Genomic DNA, 13537 nt, shown 5'->3' with positions numbered 1-13537 from the left:
TGTAAAATTTCGTCCATGTCTCGTCAAATGAAAATTATCTTCATATATAAGTTCAATGAACATACACTTCAATATAGACGACCTTGCTGTAGAGATGATAGCAGCCTCTATATCAGATAACAATAATAACATGGAGCCCCCACTCTGTAGAGATGATAGCAGCCTCTATATCAGATAACAATAATAACATGGAGCAAGGGGGGGAAAAATCTCTTCTGAGGCAGCAGCATTTGCTAATACTACACCAAATACTGTCACTTTCTTTGGCGGTTCTACTAAAAGCACTGATGAACCACAAAACCAAGCAAGAGAATAGAGATACAGCTTGTGGAAACTGAGTTCAATTCACAAGAGACTACAAGTAGATAGTTATTAGTCGTCTCCAAGTCCCAGCAAGACAGCTAAGCAGTTTCCTGTTCAAATTCACCTTCTGATTCTTCAGCATTATCGGCATCATCATCATCTTCTGCATCGTTGTCAATGTCCTCTTTATCATTATCCACCTTTGTTTTCCCAATAACAACTATGTTGCTATTCAATTTCTTGATTTCTGTTAACTGCAAAAAACGAAGTATAAGGCAACCGCCGCCAAAATTTTTCACATTTTCCTCTACATTGCATTAGAATCATTAATATGCTTGACAGTACCTATGAGGTTATATACAGCATAACGACATCCAACTATTCCCTACTCTTGAATGAAAATACAAAAGCAGCCCAACAGAAAACTTAAGACAAGGTATATATCCTATTAACAGCAACATCCAAAATGAGAAAAGCTAACTCTCAAGATATGGCAGAATCACCATGGAAGTCGACCACTCACAAAATGAATGCCTCCATTACCCTTTGGATGCCCAGGAACAATTGTCTGCTTTCTTTTAAAGCAATAGTTTGCATTTCACTCTACCTTTCCATGTTCTCCAAAAGGTTTATTTCCCTCAATCCTGGACCGTAATTCATACGAAAACATAAGTATCAGCAGTCACGCAATTTATTTCACTGTATTATCATTCATTTTCTCAGAGAAATTTATTTGTGACAAACGAATTCAGCAGTCACGCAAAATTACATTATAACATAGAATGAGGGAAAATGTTCAATGAGTCAGATCTTGGCACATCTTGACAAATTGTTCATACCATTCGGCTCACAAGATAAAAAAGCACTTAGGCAGATCAACAAAATAAGAAACTGCAATAGCCAGTAACCCAAGGTTCAAAGAAGTGCTAAAGTGTTCAAATACTCACTTCCATAATGATAACTACTCATTAACCAAGAAATGTGTGGCCTTTCCTAAAAGATGGGCTTCAGTTGGTTATGTTGGGATACAACTCAAATTTTGTTATAAACAGAACTGGTTCGTTAAACCCAATAAAAATAGGGAAATTTAACCTGACCAAGGGAGAGGAACACTAACTACCTGTCATATACGGAGTAGTTTTTGAAATTATTAGCAATAAATGCCTTTCTTTACTTCTTGTTGCACAGGCTAAATCTACCAGTTACAGACCGTGATGATTATCATTGGTGCTCTGCTGTAAAGCTAGAACCTAATCCACAGAAGGCAGCTCAACTACCCACAATAAGGAAAGGTCTTCCATGAATCTAGTATATGTGGCAGCTGTTATCATCCAGTCCATGCTTCATATTATTAAATCAACTTTTGCATACATAATTGTGTTACATTGCTAATGAAATATGACATAATCCACATAGTCATATATACACAAAGATACTCTCAACCATCTGCCAACAAGTTCCTATTATTCATGCCAAAGTATTGTTGCACGTCTAACCCAGCACTGCAGTGCATCAAATTCATCAATCAGAGGATGTCAACTACCACGAGACTTATAGAAGAAATCATAGCCCAGAGGGGAATTTGCATTTGGGATTTCTATACCGACAGAAGGCTGATCCAGAACAAAGAAAACAATTTATAGAGACGGCATTGATCATACTTAATCAATAGATTATCATGATATATCGCCAACCATTTGATCAAGAGTTGAATACCAAAGACAATACATCGATAAAAGTGGTAACATTCTCACATCAACTGTACTCGTCTTCCTGCCCCAACTATAATTCCTTTAGTGCACAAAGTTAAACTACCGAATCAATGTTACGCAAATCCTCATTCATACTACCATTCGAACTTCCAGCCAAGACCACGACAAAGCTACAAAACAAAGAAGATGCCAAATCAAAGTGTTATCAGAAGCATGTCTTTGTTATGTTGCAACTATGGATATTAATAGTGTCATTTATGCGTCAACAAGAATTTTATGACACTATCCCCTTCAATCATTAACAGCATTCAAGTCATTTCAATCGACTCTCAACAAGTCTGTAAAAATAAGGATTCAGAGTTCAGATTAACCTCCACAGCCCAGAAATTATATTATAGCCAATGTCATCACCAAAATCCTTGCTCTTGATGAAACGGTTTTCAATACAGATCTGTTGCGGTGCCTCGAATCAGTGGCTCCTAATCACTTAATTAGGGAGTACTATATAAACCCCTAGTTTTGTCCTGCAGCCCCTAATTATTCTGTCATCTGTACTCCGTCCTAAAAACCTAATAAAATCCGTAACCTCCGCTGCCTGCGGATATAGCTAACACATTGTTAATGAACCACGTCAACATGTGTGTGTTGATTATTCTTGATTCTTTTATTCGTTGATTGCTCTCGTTATCACAAGATTTGATACTAACCACTCAACAAATCCAATTTTGTGATAAATACGCAAAATAATAAGTACTACTCAACATACGCTACTCTATGTCTATAAAGCTTCAATGCTCATAAAAAAAAAAAAAAAAAACTAGGTCATCGTAAAATTCGAAGGGTTCATGATTTTTGTGATAAAAGTTTATTAGGCGAAATATAGTATCAATCACGAATATAAAACCTTGTCAATTTGATGTAGCAATAATGGAGTTGAAACCAAATTGGAAGAATTACAAACTAAAACAAATAAAAAGAGAGAGAGAGTAGAAAACCTTGTCAAGGAGTTCGGATTCTTCCAACGCTAAAAGTTCGTCGTCGTTTTGGGAATTTGTTAGCTGGTGTTGCAGCAAAAGAGATGCCGGAATCATCCTTTCCGATGACGGAAATTGCGTCATGAATGCCGGAAACTGCAACATTTTCTCGCGCTCTATGAGTTGATTCTGGTCGCTAGTACCTTGCTTGTGTTGTTTGAAAAATCAACCTTGAACTTCTTCCTTTCGTTTTTGAGAGGGACCAACTTTTAAACATCAACTAGTATTTAGGCCCGGCCGCCCGGACATTGTTCTGTGTAATATTTTTTACCGAATTTGATATGTATTCTGTTTTCATTCGCGTTGAAATATATAATAAAGAAAATTTGATACTTTCTCCGTTCTATTTCAAATGAAACATTTGTTTTTCCACGCAACTCAACGCGCTTCTTTAATTATTAATATCTTTAGTTGTCCACACATAAAATATAAAAAATTTATAATTTGATAATATGCATCAAGATGAATTTAACAACATCCCACTTGATTATGTTTTTCTTTATATAATGACGATAGATTGGAGTCAAAATTGATCGATGAATAGTGTCATTTCACGCAATGTTTCATATAAAATACAACGGATGAAGTATTTAAAAGGTATGAATATAATAATGAGTACATTTAAAGCATGATTAAAAATTGGTTGAGATGGTAATTGTGCTATGTATAATAGTAAAATGTAATGGGTTCAAATCTTGTTACAAGTCAATTCACTTTTGTGCATGTGGCGTGTATACGTTGTGAGACACGTCATCTAATATATTTTAGTATATTAGTTTTAGAGAACCAAAAAAACAAATGACGTAAACGAAATTTGATATCAGTTTAACTAACTAAACTAGTTGACATTCCAGAATAACAATCTTAATTATGGTGGCGATGATTATCCTTTTTAAGTAATGCTAATACAATATCAACTCTTAGTATAAGTGGCTAATGATAGAAGCAGAAAAGTGTTGGCTGCTTTCGGAGTTGAGAACATATAGGGAAAATATCTGAGTTGCCAAGTGTTTTGCGGAAGAGAATTTATTTGGTTGTCAAGCTATTGTGGCCTATTTTCCAAAAGAATAGTTTTTATTTTGGCATGATGTTTAACCCCCAAATGATTCGGTAGAAATACATTTGTTGTTGGCTTGTCATATTAAAGATTTCTTTTTTCTATTGAAGCAGTAAAGCGTAATAACTTGACTTTGTTGTATATTATCCTGAGAAAGATTTTTATATATTAACAATATTTCCTAAAAACTCTTAGTTAGATACTTTTTAAAACCATTGTTGCATTAAATATATTCCATGTAGTTTGTTGATATTAAGCAACATAAATTACTTACATAAATTCTAAGTACATACTCTTGAACTTAGACTTCATATCATCCCTTTAAATCTTCAACTTGAAGATCCATATGTCCATCTCAGGAACAACAGACAGTTCCTTGAAGGAACTCATGTAAAACACGAATGCATCTGTCAAGGAACAACAGGCAGTTCCTTGAGGAACTGTGAAACACAAATGCATTTGGGAAGGAACATCATACAAATTCTTGAGAAATTGTTAAACATAAATGCATCTGGTAAGGAACAACAGACAGTTCCTTGAGGAGCTGTTAAACACAAATGTAGCTGGTAAGGAACAACAGACAGTTCCTTGAGGAACTGTCAAACATAAATGCACTTGGCAAGGAACAACAGACAATTCCTTGAGGAACTGTGAAACAAGAATGCGTCCAGCTCAGGAACAACACACAGTTTCTTGAGGAACTGTTAAACAAGAACTGTAATCATGAATGATCGCTTAGGAACTTCGTTCTTCTCTTGGAGTTCCAACTTAGGAACTTTACTTATTATCTTTATAAAGCACCATTATTAATCACTGAACCTTGCACACATAAAATTTATAAACCTTCTTAGTTATTACTTTAGTTTGTCATCATCAAAACCCACAGTGGCACTTAAACCTTGAGCTGGCCATGTTATGAATTTAGTTGAGAAATTAATCGAAGGTAAGACTTAAAAACAACTTATATTATAAGTTATCGCTATGATTAGGTATAAAAATGATGGTTTCTATTATATGGGGAGAGAAGAACCAAGGAAGTTTTTTTTTAAAAGAAAATTTCATTAATTGAATGTCACATCTATAATATATATTAAAAATAAAGAAAAATAAGATACAATTAAATAAGGTTAAATCGAATTCATATTTGAAGAAACCATAATGAATCATATTGAGCAATACAGCGCAACGTCCTTGTATTTGTTGAATCAAGCAGCTATTGATGAGGAAGTTCATCATTCTGACATAGTTTGGGAAGAGCATTCTTGATCGAGTCATGTTAACCGCATCCGAGATTCCAACACCTTCATGTCGAGTCTCAAACTTCAATCAATAAGAACAAATTCTCATACCTAAAAACAAAAACATCACACTCACAACTCCCATAGAAGAGAAGGAGATCTCCACAACAGAGGCTAAAAACTCCATAACATGGTTTAAAGAAATCTCATAAAGAGATACTAATTTATTCAACAAAACAATAAAATGAACTAAAAACTGAAAATAAAAGGAGAAAAGGAACTTACCATAGATGAAATCATCCATGACAACCCCTAACTGATGAAAAAAGGGTAGAAAAGGCTAGGATTTTAGAGAGAAAGAGAGAGGGGGAGAGGTTTCCTAAGAACCAAGGAAGTTTGAGAATAACCCACTATTTCCTTTTTGGCTGAACAATATTATATCCCATAGTTTGTCCAAAGTAATAAACTCACCACCTTTGTTGTCACCCAGTTATTATAGATAGATAACCAACTCGAAAGTGAGGAAGCTAAATCCTAATTATCATACCAATATAAGATTTCAGATCTATTCTTTACTTGTCATTTTAGCAAATAAAACCCCTCTCACATGTAAATATCATTAGATCAATTGCAGATATATAAGATGGCAGCTTATGAGCAAAGAGATCTTTAAGTTTAAATGGAGATTGATAAACATCGTCCCGAAATTACTTAAAATTCCCCCAATATTATTTTATTGGATTGTTTTACCTTTCTCCTTTTTTCACCACCCACCACCACCCGCCATCACCTGCGTCCTCCTGCCACCTGCCACCTCCGCCACCACCAACCTACTAACAATTGCGAATTTTTTTTGGACCATGGAAGACGAACGTCTCATCTGGATGTTCTCCCCATGGCCCGAACATCCAGGCCCGACGTTTGGGCCATGGGGCGAATGTCTAAGCGAGACGTTCGCCCTCTATGGTCCAAAAAATTTTCGAAATTTATCTGACCATGGTGTTCGAAAGATCTGGCCATGGTGTTTGATTGATGTGTGTTTCGAAAGATCTGACCATGGTGGTGAGAGAAAGGCCGGCAGGAGGTGAAAGACTCGCAAAAAAAATTCGAATTTATCTTTCCATGGTGTTTGAAACCTCCTGCCATGGTGTTTGATTGATGTGCAAACAAATTTGAGGTGAAAAGAAGGGGCTGCAGGTGGGGGTGCTGGTGGTCGCAGCCTTGGCAGGAGGTGGGTGGTGGTGGTGGCAGCCTGGCAGGAGGTGGGTGGTGGTGGTGATTTAAGAAAAAAAAAGAAGGTTATAAATGTAATTTCAAAATTTTTTTGGGGCGATTTTAAGGAATTGTGGGGCGGTGTTTAGAAGTTCAGTTTAAGATAGAAAGTTTTTCTTTCTCTTTATCTCTCTCCTCTCCAAATATTACTTAGGAGTCAGTGATTTGAAAAGTGTTACATGTAAAAAAAAAATATGGAGGAAGTATGTTCTCTCACGAGTTGGACCCAATTATTATGTGGTTTAGTCAATATTCTACTTGCCAATTTTAATTGAATGGCTTTATTGTTTGCTTGGGATTTGCAAAAAAAACATCCTACATATTGGTCTACACACATGTGGTCCCAATGTATTAAGTGTGACAATCTATTTCTAAGATATTTGTTCCAAAATGAATTCCTATTAGATTAATTTAACGATTGATTGTTTTGACTTGGGAAAAAAAAAATTATGCATTTAATAATTACTTTTTCCCGATGTAGAGATTATTATTATTGTTCTACCAAGTTTAGAAACACATTATGCATACCATTTAGCTGGAGAATGGACATGCATTTAGTTTGTGAATTTTGCAAATATTGTTTTGGTTACCTTCTTGTTGATTAGTTACTCCAAGTACTTTTGTAATGAATTTAAATAATTAAATTTTAAAAATAATTTTAAAATATTGAATTTGATTCATAGAAATGTCTTGTGTGCATAATAATTTTCTAATTGTCCAAATATTGAACAATATTCATCAAATAATAAATTTTACTATTGACATTAAGATATTTTTAAATCTTGAATTCAACCTTTTGAAAATACTTTTTTGTCCATTTTGAAATGCAATTCTCGGTCACTACTGGTCCAAACATTGCACAATATACAATACTCATATATCACCACATCATTTGCGAATATTAAGAAAAGAATCTTCATTCTAAAATCAAAAGTAGAAACTTCTTTTTTTTTTTTTTTTTTTTGTTGGTGAATAAAGAGGGAACAAATTACAATCCCAAAGAAACTTCTATTAATTTGTTATTTTGTGATGACTACCACATGGTAAATTGACTTCGCAGGTAAACTTCGCATGTAAGACGAATATATACCAAGACAAATATATTCGTGATACTCCTCTTTACCTCCACAAACGCGGGAGCCGACGTTACTTAACAAGTAACAACATATACCATGTTTTTTTTAAAAGAGGAATTTCATTAATTCAATATCAAACGACATCTATAATAGATATTAAAAAAAAATAAGATACAATAAAATAGGGTTAAATCTAATTTGTCTTTGAAAAAACTATAATAAACCAGTTTAGCAATACAACGCAACCCCTTTCCGCCTCCGAGATTCCAATATCTTCATGTCGAGTCTTGAAATTCAACCAATAAAATTTCTCATACCTAGAAATTTAAAAAAAAACCTCATATAGAGAATAGGGAGATGTCCACAACATAGACTAAAAATCCCATAATAGGATTTGAAGAAATCTCATAAAGAGATATTAATTTATAAAACAAAACAAGAAAATGAACTAAAAATTAAAAATAAAAGGAGAAAAAAGGCTTACTATGGATGAAATCATCCACGACAACCCCTAACTGATGAAAAAAAAGTAGGAGAGAGGGGAAGGTTATTTAACTTATCTTACATATGTTAAAACATTCTTTAAATCATTAGTTTTTTTTTAATTTATACACTTTTCTTTTTGGTCCGTTTCTTTAATCTACACACAGTTGCTTTTTCTATTTTGGGTAACATGTTGCATCTACTTTCTCCTTCTTTTTTTCCACCCATGTCAATATTTTAACCCACTTTTGACCTTTACCGTTTCTCTCTCATACTTTCGTATTTTCTCCTTGATTCTTCCCTAATAAAATGAATAAATTAAAAAAAAAAAGAAAAAAGTATTTATTATTCCTTCTCCAAAACCTTCGATCATCTTAGCAAGAAGTATTAACTATTAAAGTATTATCAACTTAAATGATACATTGATACGTAAGGGCAAGGCATTAGCATTTAACAATTCAACACTATTCCTTTGGGAGGACACTATTGCCTCATCAATCTCCACAAGGTCATGGTCCCACAAAATTCCGACCTTCTTATCTTGCATATATCCTACGTATAGGGTCCACATTATGGTTGACACGTCCACATTCATATTTCATCATTACTCATACTAGTTTATATCAAAAGGGGCCCACAAGCCCAGAGTTGTATTTGTCCGAATGTGGATCATTATCCTCATCTTCAACACTTTAAGGCCCACAAACTCCAGGCCCATCCAACTGGCCGACTTCCATATTATCTTTTTCAATTTTTTTTAATTACTTCTTTAGTTTTTGACGAGATCTTTTCATTAGTCACTTGTCCAGTTGTTTGATTAATTTTATTAGAGACGTTACTTTCAATCTTCCTAGTCCACCTAAATAACAATTGCCAGAAATTTAGGAATTAGTGTACTCCACCAAAACTTGAGTCGTTAATGTTGTCCCCTTTCAAATCTTCTACCCCATTTGACCTGCAAAAGTTTATGAAATAAGCAAGAAATTAGTATGCAGTTTCATATGAATCATCTTATATCAAAAAGAATAAAATCACATCAAATAACTTACTATAATTTTAAATCAAATATACACAACCCACACAAAGAGAATAATGAACAAAATAATAATTTTAATGTATGATAATAAATTAATGAACAAAATAAAAACACGGACAATACACGGACACACAGTATGAAGGCTCAACTGCAAAAAACGGCGTTTGACGAAACCCTAACGGCAAAATTGGTGGTCGAAAAATCGAAAGGGCAAAAAAACACGCATCAAAACGCTGAGAATCGCCGGAAAATATAGGGATTGAACAATCAAATTTCAAATGCTCCGGATTCTCAGGAGAATAAATAGTAACTGCTATATATTTTACAGACTAATTACATAGACTGAGAGACCTCAATCAAAAACTATAAAGGTCAATTACTCTTTCTTTTTTCTTTTTTTCCGTGATATTTGCAATTTTACTCTGTATAAGAAATCATATACTTCTATTACTAATATTTTCTTTGATTCAAAAGATTGTTTTCAGAAAAAAAAAATTAGTGCAATCGATTTGAATTTTGGGCGAAATATGAGGAAGGCTGAAAATTGGCTTGGACATGGCAAGGATAATAGTAGTAACAATCCCGAACGACGCCGTATTGGACTCTTCTCGCTGGAGAATATCGGCGAATAACCGGCACCGGTGGTTTCCGGTTGACGATTTTCTGACGATCACATTTAGTAGGAGAGAGATCTGCGGCTGAACTCGACGGCGACAAAGAAGAAACTGGAGATGGTGAAACAGATGATGATGTTGATGAAGACTTCTGAGGAGAGAGAATTGCTCTGATTTTCTTCTCTTTACCGGAAATTAACGACGCTTTTTCATACTCCTCGATAATATTAGCGAGATCATCGTCGGATTTCATCGTTACAAGAACGTCGAGATCTTCGCCTGGTAATTGACATCGAAGATTGACTGCATAACCGCATAGATTCTCAAGCTTCGACATTAATTCTGTAATTCGAACAAAAAACAGCTCAACCTAAAAATCAATACATTATCAACGGAAAAACTTAACGCGTAAAAAAATCGAGAGGAAAAGAGAGAAAGAAAGAAATTTACCAGAGAAGGAGATAGAGCGATGAACGCAGATGACGCGAGTGAGACCACCGACGTAACGAAGACATCCATCAATTGGACGAGGAAGAATCTTTCCGCCATAACTGTAGAGAAATTTGATTGTATTCGAGGTTAGGGTTTTATGTTGTGCCGCCATTGTTGGAGCTTGAAAATTGAGGAGAGAGAAAGACGAGGTTTTGAAGTCAAGTGGTTGCTTCAAACCGCTGAGGTCCAGAGAATTGAGGTGAATTTATAGGGGAAGCGTAATGTTAGGGTGAGAAGAAAGAGTGGCCCACAAGAAAGTTTTAATTGGTTAGGAATTTCTCCAAGTTCGAATAAAATTAGGAAAAGGTAGGGGTGGTTTGAAATTAAATGGGTTAATATTCGGATATTCTGTTTTACATGGGCCAAGTGTGAGAATGGGCTGTTATGTGAATTGTGATCTTCCTTCAGTTCTTGAAGAATAAATATTAGTTGTATGTGTGAACGGTAAAGTGTGAACCCCTTTTTATTTTTTCTTTTTCCTTTTGGTGCAAACCTCCAATACAAGAGCAAGTTATACTACCTCGCTTACAAGTTGACATTTTGCGCTATTCATAAATATGACTTTGACCCTCGTTTGTAATTAAGACGTAAATAAAAACATAGTCATGTGGGATTTTGTTAGATTCGTTTTAACATGTACTCCCTCCGTTTCCTAAAGATCTTCCCTCTTTCCGTTTAAGGGTGTTTCCAAAAGATTTTCCCTCTTTTGCTTTATTCCTTACTAGCATTTTTTGCACGCGATGCGTGCTTGAATTCTTTTCAAGATAGAAACTCGATTTTTTTTTACTTATGTAAAAGTCAAAATTTGAACATTAGACCTACAAAGTATAATTATTTTTAGTTACAAAATTTAATTGGTTTAGTCTCTGTCACTTAAGTCTCTCACCAGTCTCTTTTTTTTTTTTTTACTTTTCAAGGTCAAAATTCTATGAACAAAATAGAAATTTTATTGAATTTATCTATGATTTCTAATATTATAATTTAGTTGATTTTTAAATTAAGTACACTACTTCATATATTGTGAAGAAAGTGTACATTTGGATTTCAAGTCAAATTTTTGTGAGTATGTTGTATGTATTGACGTGGTAGTGTATTGGTTGTAGTTTGTAAGTTAATTTTTTGGTTTTTGTAAAGTTTCATCATTTGAGTGATTTGTATAATGTAAATTATGCAATTCTATGATTTAAGTTGACTTGTGAGTGATTGTTATAATTTTATTTCCAATATTTTTATTTGAATCTCCCTTTGGTTTGTAAGTGGATTTGTAATTTACAAAGGAAAAGGGATAAAATAGTCTCTTCATTCGGGGACACCATAGCCCCCCTTCCCTTATATAATAGAGATATGTTGTACTTTAATTCTTGAATGATATTTTACATAAACCTTTTTACCTTGATAATTAATCGCTATTATATAATAGAAAGAGATAGGTCCAAATTTATGTAAAAGTTTCATTATATATAGGAAACACTATGAAAAAGTAAATAATTTTTTTTCCTTGTCTAACTTCTAAATTATGATTTCACTACAAATACACCTCAGTTTTTTTTCCTTGTCTAACTTCTAAATTATGTTTGGACACATTGATATTTAAAAATTTTCCATCGTTTCAATTTTTGTCCTTTTCTAAATTTTAACACTTTGAGCTTCAATTATATTTGAAATGAAATTTTGATTTTTTCCATACACAATTTGATATTGGATTTTTTTTTTGGTAGAAAAAAAAATCGTTACTTTTTGCAAATTAATTTAGTTTTTTTTTCTGAAAATGGATTTTTGCAAAAATTGTTCGCAAAAAGTTTGATATTGTTTTATTTTTCAAAATTTATTTCTGAACATGGACTTGATATTGTTTTGTTTTTCAAAATTTATTTCCGAACATGGACTTTTTGCAAAAGTTATGGGCAAAATTTTTAATATTGGCATTTTTTTAGAAAAACTAAATTTGTTTAATATGAAAATGAATTAAATTTAAATCTGATTGTATAAAAGCCCTTTTGAACTCATTGTTGTCATCTCCATTTTTTAACTACATAACAGTCAACTAATTTACTATTGTTTATTTCAACTTATGTGAAATAATTTTGAAGGTTAAAAGAATTATGTACCTTTTTCGAAGTTCGCAAATTGCCGATGGATGAATGTGTGATATCGCCGTCAAAATCTTATGCTTTTCTCAAATTTGTGTTTATAGGTAACTTCTGTGAGTATGTAATTGTGAATGGTTCTTGAGAACAGTGATTTGTAAGTAAATTTTTGTAGTAAATGTTTTGTATGTATTGACATTCTAGGCTATTAGTTTTACTTTGTATGTTAATTTTAAGTTTTAATAAAGTTTCCTGATTATTTGAGTGATTTGCGTGATTTTTATAACATGATTTTCTTAATTATGAGTGATTTGTAAAGCTTCTTCTTTTAAGTGATTTGTTAGTGAGTGTTAAATTAATTTTCGGTAGTTTTTTTGAGTCCCGATTTTAATTTTGAGATTCATTTTGTAATTTAGAAAGGGAAGGGGGCAAAATAGTCAGTTCAAAAGAGGACGCCATAGCCCCCCCTTCCCTTATATAATAGAGATTTGGCAAAACAAATTTCCCTATTTACCCTCTCATGTCACTATCATATGGTCCACCATTACATTATTAATTCAATTTTACTCCCTTTCTCTCTCCTACTTTAACCCCTTTTTATTTGTTTATTTATCTTAACTCCTTTCTCTCTCCTACTTTACTCACACCATGCCCCACACAACTTGATTTTCCTTGGTATATGTAGGAACAGTAAGTGGGAAGATCTTTAGGAAACGGATAGAGTATTTTATAAATATCTAGTTTTTATAATTTTTACAAATACAAAACTTTTGGTGTAAATCTCAAAGTTTTATATTGGCATGCATAAAAAGTATTTATAAGTGTAACAATTTAAAGAAAATAGAGGGAGTATAAACGAATACTTTTCTTTTTTTATTGCACCATTTTATTTTTGGCACTATTAATCAACTAACTTTGTTATATTATCTCGCATCATTGTATAAGAAAAAAAAACATCAAGTTGAGTCTTGTTAGATTCATCTTAATGCAAAAATTCTAAATATCAAATCTTACACTTATACGCAATTATAAATATTAACGTTCAAAAAAGCGTGTCCACAAATGTAAAAAATAAAATGGTGCAATTAAAAAAAAAAGCTTTTAGTAGGACCAAATGTAATAAATATGATGCA

General features: G+C 33.2%; 3 protein-coding genes across 3 annotated transcripts in view; 1 reads left to right on the top strand and 2 right to left on the bottom strand.

The window, feature by feature from the left end:
- Nucleotides 1-18: 18 nt before the first annotated feature.
- LOC104894348 (protein OVEREXPRESSOR OF CATIONIC PEROXIDASE 3) lies at nt 19-3323 on the bottom strand. The gene is made up of 2 exons (XM_010680563.4): nt 3011-3323; nt 19-557 (listed from the first exon to the last, which is right to left on the bottom strand). The coding sequence occupies exons 1-2, from the start codon at nt 3152-3154 to the stop codon at nt 402-404; spliced, it is 300 nt and encodes a 99-aa protein (XP_010678865.1). The 5' UTR covers nt 3155-3323; the 3' UTR covers nt 19-401.
- Nucleotides 3324-8501: 5178 nt separating this feature from the next.
- On the bottom strand, nt 8502-10429 carry LOC104894347 (hypothetical protein). Its single transcript, XM_010680562.4, has 2 exons — nt 10276-10429; nt 8502-10167 (listed from the first exon to the last, which is right to left on the bottom strand). Exons 1-2 carry the CDS (start codon nt 10427-10429, stop codon nt 9707-9709), a joined length of 615 nt encoding a protein of 204 aa, XP_010678864.1. The 3' UTR covers nt 8502-9706.
- Nucleotides 10325-13537, top strand: part of LOC104894344 (DEAD-box ATP-dependent RNA helicase 30) — a 39100-nt gene continuing 35887 nt past the window's right edge. Inside the window, exon 1 of the mRNA XM_057395272.1 lies at nt 10325-10466. Coding sequence (XP_057251255.1) covers nt 10415-10466 — 52 coding nt within the window. The 5' untranslated portion in view covers nt 10325-10414. The remainder of the gene's footprint in view (nt 10467-13537) is intronic.

Source organism: Beta vulgaris, chromosome 5, assembly GCF_026745355.1.
Source record: "Beta vulgaris subsp. vulgaris cultivar EL10 chromosome 5, EL10.2, whole genome shotgun sequence".
Taxonomy (NCBI): Eukaryota; Viridiplantae; Streptophyta; class Magnoliopsida; order Caryophyllales; family Amaranthaceae; genus Beta; species Beta vulgaris.
The sequence above is the reverse complement of the archived record's forward strand: the minus strand, read 5'-3'. Positions and strand labels throughout refer to the sequence as shown.